This window comes from Aulostomus chinensis, chromosome 20, assembly GCF_037954235.1.
Source record: "Aulostomus chinensis isolate RoL2024-O1b breed Wild chromosome 20, RoL_Achi_v1.0, whole genome shotgun sequence".
Taxonomy (NCBI): Eukaryota; Metazoa; Chordata; class Actinopteri; order Syngnathiformes; family Aulostomidae; genus Aulostomus; species Aulostomus chinensis.
Window position 1 is genome coordinate 16,876,177 of NC_141339.1, and position 18,676 is coordinate 16,894,852.

The 18,676-nt window shown below is 40.9% G+C and overlaps 1 protein-coding gene across 7 annotated transcripts in view; it reads left to right on the forward strand.

Annotated features, from left to right (window-relative positions):
- LOC147243047 (low density lipoprotein receptor adapter protein 1) overlaps positions 1–18,676 on the forward strand; it is a 43,437-nt gene that overhangs the window by 13,768 nt on the left and 10,993 nt on the right. For all 7 annotated transcript variants that reach the window (XR_015110528.1, XR_015110529.1, XR_015110531.1 and 4 more), the window contains exons 2-3: positions 9,695–9,837; positions 14,402–14,514. Coding sequence is in view for 3 of the 7 variants with exons in the window: in XM_086188813.1 (XP_086044939.1) it covers positions 9,695–9,837; positions 14,402–14,514 (256 nt within the window). In the remaining 4 variants the exon portion in view is untranslated. The remainder of the gene's footprint in view (positions 1–9,694; positions 9,838–14,401; positions 14,515–18,676) is intronic.

Sequence of the window (18,676 nt, forward strand, 5' to 3'; positions counted from 1 at the left end):
TAAATGCATAAAAATCACAACTTACCTTCACTTTTTTTGTACAAAACTTTGTAGTACAGCCTCCAACCTTCTGAAATCAAACCTACACCGTCAGATATAAAGTATCCTCAACTACCTGCAGCCTGATAAAGCCTAAAATATTTGTTCCTTCAATTTGATTTAAGGAAGGGGGGGGGGGGTAGCATAAACTAGCATGTTGAGGGTGTGTGTTTGTCAGAGTAACCTCGATCTTTGACCACTAGAGTCTCATTAGTCCATCCTCGTGTCCCGGCGGATGTTCTAGATTAAAAACAAATCAAGGTGTTCCTGAAATATCATGTTAAGGAGAATGGGACAGATGTGGCACACATGAGGCAATAGTGACCTTTCCTTTTAACCACGAAAATCTCTTCAGTTCATCCTTGAGTCCCAGTGGATATCAACACCAAACTTGAAGAAATCCCCTCAAGATGTTTCAGATTGATGTCTTGACAGTGACCTAGACCTTAAACCACCGTAATGTTTTCAGTTCATCCTTGAGTCCCAGTGGACGCCCGTAACAAATCTGAAGATGTTCTATCAAGGCATTTCAGGGATATCGCGTCGACGAGAACGGCTTGGGCACACCTAAGAACTGACAACCCCGGAAAACATCCATCTATCGCCAGTGTGAAGGTTTAAAAGAGTTTGTTTTAAAGGAGCCATTATTAAAATGTACAGCATGCAGTATATGTCCAGCACTCAGATTTATACCTGTTAATATCCCGATACTCCAAAGACACGTACGTGACAGCCGAGGTATCCGGCTGTGTCAGACGCGCATCCATCACTCAGCTGGCAGTGCCTTAAGTGCTCCACTGCATTAGAGGGGATTCCTGTGGGAAGCCCTCGTCTATTAAAGGGGCGCAGAGATACACTGTTTTAAATGGGATCAGCAGCTCTTAGAGGTGATTTGCTTGGAATTGCAGATAGAAAAGCCAATGATTGCTCAAAGTGTTGCTTTCCTTGAATGCAGCTCACAAATTTACCCTTGAATAGAATACAAGATATTGAAAATAAGCTGATTATTTCATGAATGGCTTTCTTTTAGGGAGCTATATATAGTTGATGAAGATGTTGGAAGAAGGAGCCAGCAGACTCCTGGGGGAAAAGATCTGTATCTGCAAAGAGAAAATCACTGCCTGTTTGAATTGCTAATGAAAACAATCCTTCCACGGTGCTGAGTGATTATGCTTTATGAATAAATAACCCCGGGGAAATATGTCTTTCAGTATGGAAGCATCCGCATTGTTAATTTTTGTGCCAGTGTGGACGTTTTTACTTTACTGCACCTTGTTACATGCGCTTTCTCTTTCGTGGTTTAAAGTTTACATTTCCCCCTTAACAGTTGTCACCAAGATCCATTAAATGGTAATAATTTATAAGCTGGACTCTATGTTTTTGTGTTTATTTGCCTTTTTCTGTTTTTTTTCTTTGCGCATCGCGAGTTCATGTCCTGGTCGTTGCTTTTATCTTTTTGCTTTTCATTAAACATTTTCTGGCTCTTTTAACAAGAAGTGCACTTTACTTGGAATCAGAATCAAGGTCGAGAGCAGTGAAAAATATACCAAAACCAGAAAGTCACAGGATGTAAAACTGAGAGACTGTCTAGTAAAAGATGCTAAGCGGTTTTGTTTGTTGAGCAGGTTTAAAGAGTTTTATTGTAATTCCGTGACCTTGGACTTTGACCACCAAAGTTTTTTCACACCATCTTTGAAACCCTCGGACATTTGTACCAAATTTTTAAAAATTCAAGGCCTTCCAGAAATACTGTGTGAAGGAAAAAAAAAATGAGCCGGACAGCTGTACTGAAAACACATTATACCAACTGCTTTCACCATCAAGGAGGTAAAACAAGTGTAATACGGCACCTGATCCTGCTTTGAAAGTAATTATACGGCAGAGCAGGAAGTGATAATGGTGTTAAACTTTGTTAAATGAGTTGGAAACCTAATCATAACTCAAATAAGAGTAATTCTGCTGTGAGATTTGCAGTGTGAATATCATGTATGAAGTAAATCTCAGTCTTCCTGGGAACACACCATTAATGCATTAGCGATTATTCTAGTTGTAACCTTGCAGGGCCTCATTAATATTTTATGTACTTTCACTTGTGCTTCCTCCTGTGTTGCCTTTTTAAACAGTTTCTGTGTGGCTCCATTGTCTTGCACTGCATAGTACCAAGCACACACCAACTGTCAATGTCTACACAGCAAATATTAGCACAGTTTTCATGGTGGGATGCCAGCTTCTGTCTGTTCTGACCTTTAATTTGAAGCAGATAATAATTCCTGTCTGCTAAATAACCTCAGTGCTAATCCTGTTTAATTCCTTGGACAGAAAACATGCTACTTAAAAGCAGACGTGATGATGGAACGTTGTTTGATCATATTGAGACCTTTGGAGGATGCTCCTGATGGGAAGGTTGTGAGGGCCTTGTTTAGCATAATAATTGCAGTGGAACACAGTCACAGTCTGGGCATAATAATGAATTCTTTCATCGTGTTGGGATTACATTTGAACTCATTTTTACCTCACTTTTTCCATGTGTGGATAGCATTTACATTGTTCCAACTAACTTTCTTTTTTATTGTACTATCACACTATGGAGGATATCAGTCAGTGAAGCCCTGAGCCATGTTCCATTTTTTTGCCTATGAAATGCTAAAGGTGAAGCAGTTAGCCTTGAAGCTAACAGTTTAGCTCTAGTTCGATGTTCAGCACACCGCTAGCTTCAAGGCTAACAGCTTAAAGTGAAGCAAAATTGGAACTCAGCTTTCGTCTTCATTTACTAACTTCAACCATACTTTTGTAGCACACCGCAGAAGAAAGTTGCAGTGTACTATAAAACTATGGCAGATGTTACAAAGTGAAGCAAGTGTTAGCTTCAAGTGAAGTGGTCAGCACTGAAGCTAGCCGTAGTAGCTGCAGCATCTGTCAGTGCAAACGTCATACACACTGAGCTATTCTTAAAGGAACTACATTGCTCTTTACAACACTAGTGACGGGGACCTTTAGAGACAAAGACAGGCAGTCAAACATATGTACACACCTCATTTTAGTTACCTCTCTAAGACATCGAACCTAAAAGCAGAAGCTTACTTTTACATATGTTGTTTTCACTGACGTAGACTGCTGTTGAGGTATCAGATGTGGCATATAGAATCGTGCAAATTCAGTGGTATTGGAGTACTACCAAATTTCTACACTCTGCTATCTGCCACACATATTTCTGTTGTCCTCTTTTGGTCAGTGAGTCCAGTTGGGTGAAGGAGGACTGAAAGGTAGATGTGTGATGAGTTTAAACATCAATAAGAGAATAACTGACAGCCTCTTTTATGACGCGATGATTTTAATTGCAGTTTACAATGTAGGTTAAAACAAACAGGCCCCTTTCAAGTAGGTCACCACATACGACAGAATTGACATCGTTGTTACAGTGAAGATGTAGAACACTGATTACTGATTCATGAAACTCTCCATTATACCCAGTTAGTCGATCAGTTTTCAGTTAATATGAGGTAAAAGCTTACAGTGAATCCTTTTGTTAATCCAGACACTTGTTAATGGTTCAGTGCTGAAATATGTGTTCACAACTGTCTCAAATCTAAGTAAATGCCTTTTATATTATTAAAGGCTGTGAATCATCCGTTTAATTGGTTTCGCGGGGAAATTTGAATTTCACTCAGAAGTTAGTTCTTCCTTTTAAAGCTGAGAAGGTAATATGCTGTCAGAAAAACTTGTCATACAGTCTTGATCGGAGATAAAGGGGATGTCAACAAGTAAAACAATTGTGTATTTTTCCATCTGATTCTCTCTCCCTCTCAAAAAAATATCCGCCCATCTTATCTGGTCTCCCTCATCTATAATTGAGTCGAGGAGCTAGAGGTTCTGCCAGGGAGCTTCAAACTTTCCCTGGCTGCATCCTCCAACTCTGACTGGGGGATGCTGAGGTGTTCCCTGGCCAGCACGGAGATATTATCCCTCCACCTGGTCCTTGGTCTGTCCTATGGCATCCTTCCAATTTGGAGGCCCAGGTGGCATCCTGACGAGTAGATGCCCAAACCACCTCAACTAGCTGCTTTAAACACAAAAGTGAGGAGCATCGCTAATCCAGGTCCCTTCAGGATTTTTCACCTCATCCCCATCGAGCTGCCAACCTCCTTCCTGGGGAAACTCATTTTGGCTGCTTATATTAGCTATCTTCGGTCATGACCAATAATTCATGACCACAGGAGAGAGTAGGAAGGAAGACAGACTGGTAGATTGAAAGCTTTACCCTCTGGCTTAGCTCTCTTAACAATGATAATGTAAAGCAATAGTGCTCTGCAGTACAGAGCAATATCATGCTCCATTGTCCCCTCTCTCAAGAGCAGGACCCTAAGATACTTGAGCTCCTTCTCTGGGGTAAGGGCTCATCCCCTGTCGGACAGTCACCTGTTGTCCTGCTGAGAACCGTGACCTCAGATTTGAAGGTGCTGATACTCAACCCAGCTCTGGGTCGCGATCCCATCCAGGGAGAGTTGGAGGTCACAGACCGGTGATGCCATCAAGACATCATCGGCAAAAAGTAGCAATGCAATCCCCAACTCTCTGAACTGAAACCCCCCACAACTACACCCTCGCCTCCAGATCCTTTCCTGTATAGACTTGAACTTGGATGTCCTTGAGAAGTACTCAAGCATTTTTATGTAGTTTTATACTGAAAGCTGATACTTTTTATGTAATTTTGTTTGATGCCAGAACTCTAGATGAACTACAGTCACTTGAACATGAGTTGATTGTTCCTGTCTGTCATGGAAAGCTAAAACAAATCAACCCTTCCAGCTGTAACAAAGACATTTAAAAGATATACGTTAATTCTTTGACACTTCAGAGTCGCAGGTTTGCTCTGAAGATATATACATGATGAGGTTTTTTCACTGGTACATCTTTCTTCACGTGGAACAATTTTTTAAACCTTTAATGGAATGTCCTGGTGTGATTATTAGAAGTCTTATTTGCATTATAAAATGTCATCCAGGCTTCATTTGCATATGACCACAGGTGGTAAGTAAAAATGCAATTTTGTACATGTGTGTTCTAAAAAGTTTCCGTGGTAACATTTAAAATGGAATGACACGCAATTTTGCGCAGAGGCCGACGAGCTGATTAATTTTGGAGTTCTGCGAGCTGCTGCAGTTCACGATAGTTAATTACTTTTGGCTTTATCCCTCCTTGTGATCGTCAGCCAAGGTGTTCAGTAATGTAATTTGCAGGTCCCACCCCTTCTTGCCTCTGTGGGGCTGTTTAGTGATGGAGCCTGTGGTTGCTTAGCAACATATGCTGTTTGATCCCTTGACTCCCTCTTTGTTATTGTTGATGTTGTCAATATTTGAAGAGCTGCCGCTACTGTAGCTCCAATCTAGAGGTGCTCAACACTCCCAGTCCCCTTTAATAAACCAGTGGCCCAGATACTGGTGGCAAAGACCAGAGGAAGCACAGATATGTGTGATCTAATACTGCCACTTTGTTTTACTGTTCCCTTGCAATTGTAATGGGGTTGAAAGTTTATGGTAAATTATAGAAACTTTCATAAAATTTTGAGCTGGAATTTCTTTCTTTCTTTGTTTAACCTTTTATTTTCTTTTTTGCAAAAGAGTTACTGTAGTAACTTTGTATGGGAATTTAAAGGAGTGATTGTAAATTCATGTTCTAATACAGGAATTACGGGCGGCATGGCTCAGAGGTAGAGTGCAGTGCAGTGGCCGTCTAGCAACCGAAGGGTCGCTTGTTCGATCCTCACTTCCCCCAGTGACCATGTCCAAGTACCCTTGAGCAAGATACTGAGCCCCTAATTTCTCCTGATGGCTCTGGGACGGACTGGCGACCCGTCCAGAGTGAACACCGCCTCTCACCCAGTGTCAGCTGGGATAGGCTTCAGAAAATGGATGGATGGATGGATGTATCGATGGATATGGGAATTTCCAGGAACATGCAGAATGGCAATGAATTGGAATTAGCAGGATTTTTGAAGTAATTTTTACGACCGTGGGCTCAGCTTTGGTCCATCACATGCAGAGATTATTAGCTTGCATGCTACTGCGTGGTTTTTGAGGCCATGGCCTCTGCACATCGAGGGTATCCATTAATATTTGACTCAAAAATAGACAGATGCAAAAATGGCATTTTGAAAACGCGTATTAAACATGTTGGCATTCATATTAGTTTATGAAAGAACGAAATGTGCATATTTATGAATGTATGACCATAAAAAGTGTCCAACTCAGAAAATATTTCCCCTTCGAATTAATGATGATGCACCCAACATAAGTGGAAAGATTTCATGATAGCAGGTAACAGGCGGCGAGGGACAGAATTTCGAAAAAAACAGAGAGCTGGAGCTCACTTGATTCCTCCTCAAGGCAGAACCAGAACACCAGTTAATAACCCCCTACACACACACACACACACACACACACACACCATGCCAGCCCACCAGCCTCCCTGAATGTGCGGCCTATTTTCCCTGTCAAGGTGGTGTCCTAGATTCAAAGTTCCATCAGATGATTTAAAACAGTATTGCAAAGAGAATATATCATCATGGATGGGGGGTGGGGGGTGTCAGTTGGGGGCTAAAGCCAGACATTTTACACATTTACATACCGATGCTGATAACACTGGTTTTAAACCTTAGAAAAACACCATCCTACTTTCTGACCTTTAGGGTTTGCATTTGCTATTTCGACCCTTGAGCCATTGGTTTTAGTGATTAGCTTAAATGATGGTTTTGTGCGCTCTCCTCTCGCCTCTTTCTGCTTCATTTTGCCCGGGTGCATAACTGTTATTAATTCATCGTCTGTGTAGGTGTAGAGCGGAATCCTACGGGGTGTGATTTTGACTTCTCAGTGCAAATTAAATGATGGAGCTCAAAGAGACAGCTGGTGATTGCTGCTTGTAGCTGAGGGCGGACAGAGCACATGGTACTCCCTCTCTCCAAGTCAGATCAGCTAGCCTGAAAAGCTGCATGTGTTGATCGTTCATTCAGCACTTAACATCATGTTGAGTATTCAAACTTTTATGTTCCAGACGCAGTGCAGCGTAATGTCATCGGATCGCTGTACATCTTCATTTCGTTGCAGTGATTCCTTTCGCCAGGCCCACTGAGGCTTTTAAACGGGCAAAATGGAATCAGAGCGCTGTAGCAGCCGCGGTGTGAAAACGTTGCCAATCAATTTAATAAAGAGGCAAACGTCATTTCAACCTCCTTAATCTTGTTTTGTGCTTAAATTAAATCAACTTCCCAAGCCCACACTTTCACATTTACACTGGCCGTCAAAATAATCCGAACTGCACATTTTCCTTCAGAGTATTTTCTTGAAGATCCAATTAGTTTCACTCCACTTGTTCCTGTCACTCTCATCAGTACCTCTGTAGACCTGCACGAGGTTTATTAAAAATTGAAGCGCTCCTCTTTTAGAGGGATAATATATTAGAAACCCTGCAGCATCAACATGAATCCCCTTTAATAATTCATGTGTGTAGCCCAGTGAGGACAACATGGTCTGTAGCACTTTAGCTTTGTAGTGCTGGGACGAAGCCGAAGCCTCCGGGGATGAAAAGTAAAGCCAACACCTGTTTAAGTACCAAAAACTGTTGTTGCCTGAGTGGCCACTTGAGGCGTGAGGGCGTTGATAATACCCCGTAGAGCTCAGGTTAAAATGCTTTACGGTACGGCTACGTGGTTTTGAAAAAATACATCCAATTGCGGTTATTTTGTCCAATATTGCAATTATAATATGATATGCCTTAGAAGAGCGTTTGTTCATTTTTACATCATTGTTTTATTTTTCACGGAAAACCGTGTTTGAATAATTATGGTCCAATTTGTGGTCAGTTTCAATTTATTTTGCAGCTCTACTTTACAGTAGAAATAAACAAAAAAGAAGTTTAAAGTTGATATAAAGGCAGTGCATCTCAATAATTGTATTTTATATCACAATACTCAATGTATTCCATTTCAAACACTTCATAAAAGCCCAATTTAACCATTTAATGTGTACAAACTCAGCAGCACGGTGATTGTAATTGTCCCTGCAATGTATGCATGTCTTACTTTGAAAATCTTTGTCATATAATTTCTAAAACAAAAAAAATCACATACTGTAAGTTTTTGCTATGCTTTTCATAATCTTACACTATACTGGTATTTTTATAGAAAGTATATAGAGACCCTTTGTGCTATTTTCACTCTGAATCTGTCTATTTTCCTGTGAAGAAGGAACTATAAAAAAGAATGAATTTTTGTTGGATTTAATTGGATCAATAAAACCACAGAAACCATGATGACCTTGTGTTGAACCTGCTGGCTCAGAGGAATAAATGTTTTAAAAAGATTGCATACCTCTGCCAAGGAAATGGTTTCTTCCTTGGCTGGTGCTACACTCCTCCACCAACTTTCATAAAAATCAAGCCGCTAGATTTTTGCGGCAGATGTAGGTGAACCCATAAACTCCTTGACGGAAGTAATTAAAAAAAAAAAAAAGGTTCTATTTATAGAAGTAATTAAGTCCCATCTTCCATGTTAGACAGAATTCAACTCTTCATCACCTTCTATGTTAAGCAATCAAAAGGACAAACTCTGCTTTCAACCGGTTATTCGAGCAATCAGGTTTAATAACATCAAATGTGCGTCTGTGGGAGAAGCGGCCCTGTGGTGTGATCGAAGACCAGTTAATAATTCAGAATTATTGGAAGCCGTGGAGGGAGGGGGTGGGCGGGTGGGGGGATCACAGCTGCATGGGGCCTGCGAGTGACAGATGGCTCAGCCCGTGTGGACATTTCAGTGCCAGTATATCCCAGTAGAGATTGGTCACTGATTTTGTGTGTGTTTGTGTGTGTGTGTGTGTGTGTGTGTGTGTGTGTGTGTCTTTCTTACCATGCTCTCCTAATTCTTCGTCAATCTCTCCTAATCTGTGCCTTGAGCAGAAATACCTCTGAGGAAAACGAAGCATTCATTGTGTTGTGTCCTTTTATCATTTTAATATCATACTGAATAATACGTTAGTCATTTCAGAACATTTGCTCTCACAATGTGGTATGTTGCATAGTTTTGTAAGTTTGTTTCCATCCCCCTGCTCCTCTGCAGGGTGTCCAGGTGTCGCTGAAAGATATTTTAAGGTCTCTGCATGGGAACAGTCCTCCGTCCTGCCCCTGCTGACTGTTCATGCAATTTTATTTATATAGCACCTATTGAGAAGAGAAGTTATCTGAGGGCGCGTTCCATCTAGAGCAGGTCTAGACTGGTGCTGCTGAAATCACAGCAACAACAGGATATTGCAGCTGTTCTATCAGGACTCTTGCTGATTCTTGCTATTGGCTTGTGCTGCAAAAAGTAGGCATGGTGTGGAAAAAGATGATCTGTTTGAATATCTACACACACACACAAAACTTTCCAGGGTTGAGCTGGTTGTTTTATTATTTTATTTTATCAGCCATTTCATCCACATTGTATAAGCGAGAATAGGTCACGTATCGCTCATCCTTCATTTGCAAATATCTGCAAGCATCAAAGGTTCTTGATCTGGATATTGTACTCATCAATGGAAGAGCATCACTGTTATTCTTATTATTCATCCCTGAATTTAAAACTTTTCAGTGATTTCTGATGTCCTGCCTTTTTTCCCCTTTTCCTCAGAGCTTCCAGAGAACTGGACAGACACCAAGGAGACTCTCCTGGAGGGGATGGTGTTTAATGTGAAGTACCTGGGTATGACTCTGGTGGGCCAGCCCAAAGGAGAGGACATGGCCTCGGCTGCCATTCGCAGGATTGTTGCCATGGTGAGTTAGTGAGTCACTGGTCTTCTTTGGACTCTTGACAGTTATGATGGCATTTTCATTCTTCTTATTTGTGGCAAATATTGAAAGATCACAAAAACAAAACGGTAAAGAGATAAGACTTGAAACATAAAAGATCAATCAAATAATGGGGTGTGTGTTGGAGATGGAGCTGAACCCAACGTTTTAATGGAAGCAGTGAAATTGAAAAAGCATGCTTGAGGGTTTTAGCCTAAAGGAGTTAATGAGTTAAGCACTTTATGGGAGATCGGAAAATAGGAATGAGTCTGGTTGTGGTAATCATTTAATTCACGTTAAGAAATTAAAAAATTACTTTGCAAGAAGGGAATAAGTGGATTTTATTCTGAGCAGATTTGACACTGTAATATTTTGGTGTGATAGTGATATATTGACATTATGGTTGTTCATTTATGAACTTTACTGATAAGAAAATGAAACGCTGCACTGTCCCTGTCAGACAAATGTTAACATATCACTGGCAGAAACTCCTATAATTTTTTTTATTTTCTTTGCGGTTTTTCTGAAATTTGGCTAGAATTTCTAGTAGAAGTCAAGTGAAGTGAAGTCAGTTTTATTTATATAGCGCCAAATCACAACGAAAGTTATCTCATGACTATTTTAGAAACTCTAGGAACCACAAGTAACCCTGCATCCTAGGAGCGAAGGGTTCTAGCTGGATAATAGGGGACTATGAGCTCTGTCAAATATGAAGGTGCCTGACTGTTGAGGACTTTGTATGTTAGAAGGAGAATTTTGAATTCTATTCTGAGTTTGACAGGGAGCCAATGCAGAGAAGCCAGTACAGGAGAGACATGTTCTCTTCTACCAGTTCTCATCAACATGCAGGCAGCAGCGTTTTGGACCAGCTGGAGAGTCTTTAGGGACGTATTTGTACAGCCTGATAGGAGGGAGTTGCAGTAATCCAGCCTAGAAGTGACAAAAGCATGGACTAGTTTTTCCTGCATCTTTTTGAGACAGGATGTGTCTGATCTCAGCAATGTTACGTAAATGAAAGAAAGCAGTCCTGGAGATCTGCTTAATGTGGGAGTTAAAGGACAGATCCTGATCAAAGAGAACTCCTAGGTTCCTTACGGTAGTGCTGTGGCCAGGGTGATGCCATCCAGGGTACCTATCTCATGAGATAGGGTGTTTCTAAGGTGTTTTGGGCCCAGCACAATAACTTCAGTTTTGTCAGACTTTAATAAAAGGAAATTATAGGTCATCCATGTTTTTATTTCCTTCAGACAGGCCTCCAGTTTAGTCAGCTGATTTGTTTGAGTACAGCTGCATAACAGTGAAAATTAATCGAGTGTTTCCTTATCATGTGACCTTGAGGAAGCAGGTATAGGGGAAGAGGATTGGTCCAAGCACAGAGCCTTGTGGAACACCATAACTGACTGCAGTGGGTTCAGAGGGGCTATCATTAGTGAGTACAAACTGAGATCAACCTAGTAAATATGACCTAAACTGGTTTAGTGCAGTTCCTTTAATGCCAATGACATGTTCCAGTCTCTGTACAAGGATATGGTGGTCAATGGTATCAAAAGCTGCACTGAGACCTAATAAGACCAGCACAGAGACGGGTCCCTCAACCGATGCCAGTAGGAGGTCATTGGTAACTTTGACTAGTGCTGGCCAGTAGGAGATCATTGGTAACTTTGACTAGTGCTGTTTCAGTGCTATGATGAATCCTGAAACCTGACTGGAAATCCTCCAATAAGCTGTTGCTGTTGAGAAGTCACACAGCTGTTTAACAACTGCTTCCTCCAGAATTTAAGAGAGAAAAGGAAGATTTGATATTGGTCTGAAGTTGGCCAAAACTACTGGATCCAGGGTCCGTTTTTTTGAGAAGGGTTCTAATTACTGCCGCTTTAAAGGACTGTGGGACGTAACCAGATAACAGCGACACATTGATCATGTCCAAGAGAGAGGGGCTAACGAGGGGTAGAGAGTCTTTTAGCAGCTTAGTTGGGATGGGGTCTAGAAGACAGGTGGATGGTTTAGAGGAAGAAATTATTGTCCTAAGCTCATGAAGGTTAATGAGAGAAAAACTATCAAAATGTATGTCTGGTCCTACAGCTGCCTCTAAGGTTTCTGGGATTATAGGTACCATGTTGCTAACTGATGGCAGGAGGAGATGAATTTTCTCTCTAATAAGTAGAATTTTGTTATTAAAGAAGTCCATGAAATCACTGCTACCCAGGGAAACAGGAATACTTGGTTCAATTGAGCTGTGGCTCTCTGTCAGTCTGGCTCCAGTACTGAAGAGGAACCTGGGGTTGTTCTTGAGTTCCTCGATTAGTGCAGAGTCGTAGGCTGCTCTAGTTCTACAAAGGGCTTTCCTTTAGGTTGTAAGGCTATCTTGTCAGACTATATGAGACTCCTCCAGTTTGGAGGAGCGCCATATCCTCTCCAGTTTCTGAGACAGCATCCTCTGTTATAATGGAACATGAGACTGAATTTAGCGCCAATGGAATCACTTCCTTAAATCTAGCTACGGCCTGATCAGAAAAACATCTGGAAACTACAGTTTTCCTGAGTGGAGTGTAGTCGATAAGTACAAATTTGAAAGTGATTAATTGATGGTCAGATAAAAGCGCGTTCTGTGGAAATACAACTAGATGGTAGGCTTTGATTCCATGTGTTAGGACGAGGTCGAGGTTGTGGCTGTGACAGTGATTAGGTTCATGAACGGACTGAAGGAAGAAGAGGTATAAATGCAGCACCCAGACATCCACATGAATGTTGAAGTCACCTATAATAATGACTTTATCTGCAGGTGTATCTGAAGCCCAACTATGTAAGGTACTGATTACAATCGTACTTTTTAACTTTACTTTTTAACTTTACTTTTTAATAGTAACAGGAAATATGAATGCAGTTGTGAAAATATCCGTTGGGGTGATGCTTTTTATCCTTGTGGATTAGTGAGATTACTGCCTCAAAACTGCTACACATCAGAATAACACGGAAAAAGGAAAAGCTGAATTTTGCTGAGAATGAAATAGATGCTTCCTCCTTTTAGATTGAGTAATAATTTCCTTTTTGGGCAATAGACAACAAAAATTTGGAGACTTTGATAGAAAATGTCCTTTACTGTATGTTACAGTGATGGAATCAGTCAGGACACACATTCCCACGGGCCGAAAACCATCGCAGGCTCTTTCATCATCATCTAATTCTGTATTCATGGAACACTGCAGCATTCCGGGGAAACAAACTTTGGAAGCAGCATAAAAAGTTTTTCCTCTCGTAGTTGTAGTCGGGTTATGTTTACATCAAAGTCAGTATTTCTTGAAACATACCCGTTACACTAATCCGGGATTAGTAATAGCTGCACGTGTCCAGCAGGGAAATCACTGCGATGTTTTCCTAACGTCACTGAGCCGTGCAGGAAAATGTCTGCTGCCATCCTGCAGTTATTCAGCATGTTTTTAGAATTCGCCAATAAACTCAGATGAAACTGTTCGTAGTTTTCCCGTCTTTTCCCATCATTCCCTAACACACACCTATTCACTGAACAACACTGACAATGAGAATTTAACATCTTTTGCAAGGCTTTCTCCGCAGAAAGGAGCCCCCCCCCCACACACACACACACACACACACTCCCACATCCCACAACCCCCCACCCACACACCCACTTTTCAATTAGGGACCGAACCTAATGGCAGGATTAAGATTTAATTGATTTATGGCAGCAAAGAAAAGGAAAGTTACTTGTCTCTGTCTGTTCCCTTGGAAACCAATCAACCTGAATGTGATTAGGGAATACATTTATGACTTTTCTCATTTGCTACATGTTTTAGTCAGACACGATTAAGAAAAAAAGAAGAAGAGCAAAAGCAGAGAAAGGCTGAAGTTTGCGTATCTCAAACCAACACATTGGTCTTGGCCTCGGGGCAAGACAAACGTAAGGAAGGAGCAGCAGTTGTTCGATGGTGGATGAGCTCCCAGCAGCCAGGCTTATTGTAATGTTAGTTTTGCAGTTGCTGTGTGTTTAAACAGAGCTACATTTGGACTCTTCTAGAAGAAGATTCCCCCTTCCTGCCCTTGAAGACCTGTTTTTCACCTCACATACAACGAAAAGGGCTTTTACACTGAGGTCAACTAAGAAGCAAATGATGGAAATATCCCCTTTTGCACCCTTTCATTGTCACTCCATTGACTCATGACTTGATATCATCTGGGTGTGAAAATAAAACGCTCCCATTTGCTTACTAATTGCATGGTTAGGAGGTCAATGTCACTGTCAACAGGCGCTCTCACAGACCGCTAGCTCAGCACTAATGCCATATTTTCTAAAAAGCCAGATGGAGCAGAGCGGCAGGGGGAGTCAGTGGCTGCCAGCCTGACCTCGGACACTCAGTCTGGGATGCATATAGTAGCTGTACTAGCACCACCCGCTTCTGTCACCTTAAATCAATTTCCTACATTTGGGGTACAATGTGCTGGCTGCTTTGGTTCGCTTGGCAGCAACTTCTACAGTGAGATCATGCGTATTCACATTTTTCCTTTTTTTTTGTGTTTGTTTTCAAATCTGCAGGCCAGAGCCAGTGCAAAGAAGTTTCGCAAAGTGACACTGACGGTCTCGCCCAAGGGCATCATCATTACAGACACAGAGACCACAGATCTCATAGAGAACGTCTCCATTTACAGGTAAAAGATCAGTATCATCAATACTCACTGCATCTAACATGACGCTGTTTTATTTTATGTGTTGATGACACACAAATTCAGGATTTGCTGAAATATATTTTGGATTATTTTAGTGTATTTCCTTTTGGATAAAAATTAAAGTTGCAGCTAGATTGAATGTTAGAAAAAAAGTATTTAAGTGTTTCCTTTTGTTGCATTACTGAGTTTAAAAAAAGACGCAGATACCGATGATATAAAATATTTTAAATTTTTAAGCCTATAATCAGCCAGACCAATAACTGATCTATCCCTAACTCCCTAACCCTTTAATTTGTTTCAGAATGTTTTATGGTTATTTATGCAATGATGATATAAATGACAATATGAAAATGAAACAGTGGTAGTCTTTGAAAGCTGTGCAAATATTGATCTGAAAAACATACCCCCTCGAAACATACGTACTGCTGGAAAAAAGTTAGATATTTGATGCAAAAATTTAAATTACTGTCTAAACTTTGATAATGCAACCGAAATGCTGTAAAAATACAAATAGCACAGAGAAAAAGCAGCAGATATCGTTTGCTTTGTCCTCGGTCCATTACTTTCACTCTCAAACAGGATTAAACTAAGTATTTGCTCCGAGCTGTTGTGAGTCTAATGATTGATTGATTTACCCAGAAACCAATAACTGGAGAGCAGGATGGCTCGTTGAGGAAAGCTAACCTCCCTCGGCACCATTGTACCAAGGTTTGGCTAGCTTCCCTTCTCCGCATAGCACCCTGTGATATAGCCTGGGCGTCCTTCATTGAGGATTAAGTCCACATATCATATGGTTGGCATGTGATTATAGAATAGTCTATGATAATAAAGGGGGCGTGTGTGTGTGTTTGCGCGCTGCACAGGTCTGCATCTGATCCACCTTATCAGCGGTAACAGACCACAGGCCAGGGGAATCTGCTTCGTCTTTGATCTTCTATTCGCCACTTATCTTCCCCTTCCTCTTCATCCTCCTTTCTGCTTGTATTGTCTAGAGAGAAACCTATCCTTCGCTCTCATATGAACACAAACTGCGCTTTGAACGCAGGAGTAGCTGCCACTAATTGCCCACTTTGAAACATGTGCTGCTGATACCCTGAAGTATTGTTACAGGAGAGATTGAGGGGCCACAGACGAAGCCTGGGTTGATGGAGGATTGATTTACCCTTTTCATATCGGCCCACCCCCCCACATACACCTCCTTCAGGGCCCCCTTCCCCTCCTGCTCCTCCTTTCTTGTCTCTTATTTTTCTTGAACATAATCCATTTATTGGCCAAGAAAGCAAGTCAAGGATGAAGAGGATGGATAAAATCCGACTGTGTTTACTGTGCATAACAAATAAGGGAGGAAAGAGTTAGGAGTAGTTAGTGTGTGTGTTTGCGTGTGTGTGTTTATGCATCCATGCTTGGGTGGACATGTGTGTAGAGTTGTGCATATGAACATGCAACTCACACAGTCAAGTGTAAATGTGTGTTTAAAGTTAATTGTGTATTCACTTACTGGAAGCCAGGATGTTGTCCTGAGGGGAAGCTTAGTGGGGGATAGAAGACAGACAGGAAAGCATCGCACACTGCATTGGAAATAGGATCCTCGCAGTCATGACCCTCCCACCCCATCCACCCATCCACCCACGCTTACACACGCACGCACGCACACACACACACACACACACACACACACACACACACACACACACACACACACAATGCTATATATTCCACTAGTGCCTGATCAGTACTGGATTTTTTCCCTTCAGGGGCCTATATTGAGTAGAAATCTGGCAAATATTCTCAAGAATCACTTGAAAAATGCATGAAGTCATCAGCAAAACATCTGATTTCCTTAGCAATAAACCACCATCTAGCTAGCTATACTATTCATTATTTCAATGGATTTCATGTCAATCAATTTTTAAATTTTATTTATTATTTTGCTCTTGCTTTTGGAACACATCATAAGATGTCACCTTCAGCAATAATTCACAGTGTTTGTTTCACCCCTGCAGAGTCAAAAGATGAACACAGCTTTTAATGTCTGACTTTTCAAAGTTTCTGTAAATGTAACATCTCGTAACGGTTCATTTGGAGGGTTTTCTAAAGTGCAAGTCATTTATAGCACTGTTTTGTGTGAATACGTCCAACAGTACTGTCTGTTAAACTAATGCTTTAGCATCTAGCCAGAAGCATTGTTGCCATTTTAGCAATTTTGTCACTAGATTTGGTGACCTTTCAGAGACCTTTTGGGGACATTTTCAATACCCCTAGTGAAAAAAAGGAATGGCTTTTTGGACAAACCTTTCCACAGGAGAGAGTTAGAGGTGTGTGTGGGTATGCGGGTTGGGGGGGCAAACCTCACTCTTCTCTGTTGAGTGAAAGGCCAAGAGGCATAGCAGCAGTTTCTAACGTCACTGATTAATTGTTTTACTTGCTATTGCAGCAAAGTCATTGTTTTAAGAGAATCGTTGTGATGACACTGTAGGTAGATAATCTTAGTGGCGCTTGGCTCAGAAATTACTACTAGATAACGTGTAGTGTTAATAGGTAGCATTCCAATCTCTATTTCAGTATTTTCTGAGAATAAAAACATAACTGGCAGCAGTTTTAAGGTAGTTTTTTTAGGTGTTTGGCAGTATAACAATATCATAAATGCAAGCACAGGAAGGAAGCGGCTGCATGTAAGGGGCTAACACAATCTAGTGCTTGGCAGAATACGAACATCCAGTGATGGTGTTCAAGTTATCTTGTTGCTAGCTAAACTGGTTTATTTTTTTCCTTGTCACCCATCTGTATTCATTAATCAAACTTTAAAGGTGCTTATATTTGTTGCCTAGCAACACAGGCTAGCTGTTTCCGGCTTCCATGTTTAGCTAAGCTAACAGTCTACTTGCTTTATATTGATCTGCTTGTATGAGCAAGACAGCAAACAAGCTTCCTGAAGTGTCTAAACTCTGGATGTAAATACAGCATATGAATGTTTAAGTTGTACAAAATCTTGCAAAGTTAATTTATTTGTTTAATTCACATTACATAGTTCTGTACTTAGTATTTTCTTCATTAAAGTGTAAACTTAAGAACTTGGCTCATGCACGTAAATGAATAATCCCTGCATCTGGTCCTTTGTATTTCGGTTCCTTCATCTTGAGAACGCACAGATGTTGATCCAGTCAACAGAACCTTGTGAAAACCTCCATCTGGACCGGTGTTACTGATTCTTATTCTGACGAGAGCTTTTGGTGATCGGCCAGAATATCAATCAGGGAAAACATCATCCAGGTCAGAGAAGGAGAGCTGAAAACGCTGACTGACACCCCCACCCGCCTAATGATGCACTTTGTTCTGACATGCCATTATTTTTGATGGATGTGTCTCAGCAATTGCTGAACCCTCAGAGTCATACTGTATGTCTTAACTTCAATATTTTTGGTTGATTTGAGACCATATAGCTTTTTTCCCTAAAGCTAAAACAAATTATTATTATTATTTGTTTTGTTTTTTTACGATTACACTTAAAAATAATTCAGTACAATAAACAGCGCTACCTTTATTCAGACATTCAGAAGCTTTGATGTGTGAACTTTTGTTCAAGCTATTGTACTGGAAATATTTAAATATTTCCATTGATATCCCCTCACTTCAGCGGCAGTGTTCTACGCAGCGAGGAGATCAAAGCCTCGCAGTCCACATGGGCCCTGTGGAGATATGATGCAGGCTGACAGCTCGGCTTCTGTTGTTCAACTCGGGGAAAAGCACTCTGTCAGTTTTCCATCGTTGTTGTTTCAAGCTGGAGGTTTATTTTATGAACATGATCCTTTGTGTGTAATGACGTACATCTGAATGCATGATTTTGGGGGAATCTTTTAAAGGATGCATCCCATATGACATACATTATTTAAAATCTCGTATGGTAAACGGTTTTCCAGGTCCGGTCATATTTATGGTTTTGTACATGGGTGAATATTGCTGTTTTGTGTGTACATTAGGAATGCAAAACTGTGGAACTAATCAGTATGCAACCTAAGGTTCGATTTGCACCTCTAACCTCAAGAAGATCTGCCCTCGCTGTGTGTACAACTACTAGCAGGTTCCATGTAAATGAGAAATAAGCAGTTACAAGTATGTACACTAATGCTATTTATTTATTCTAGTT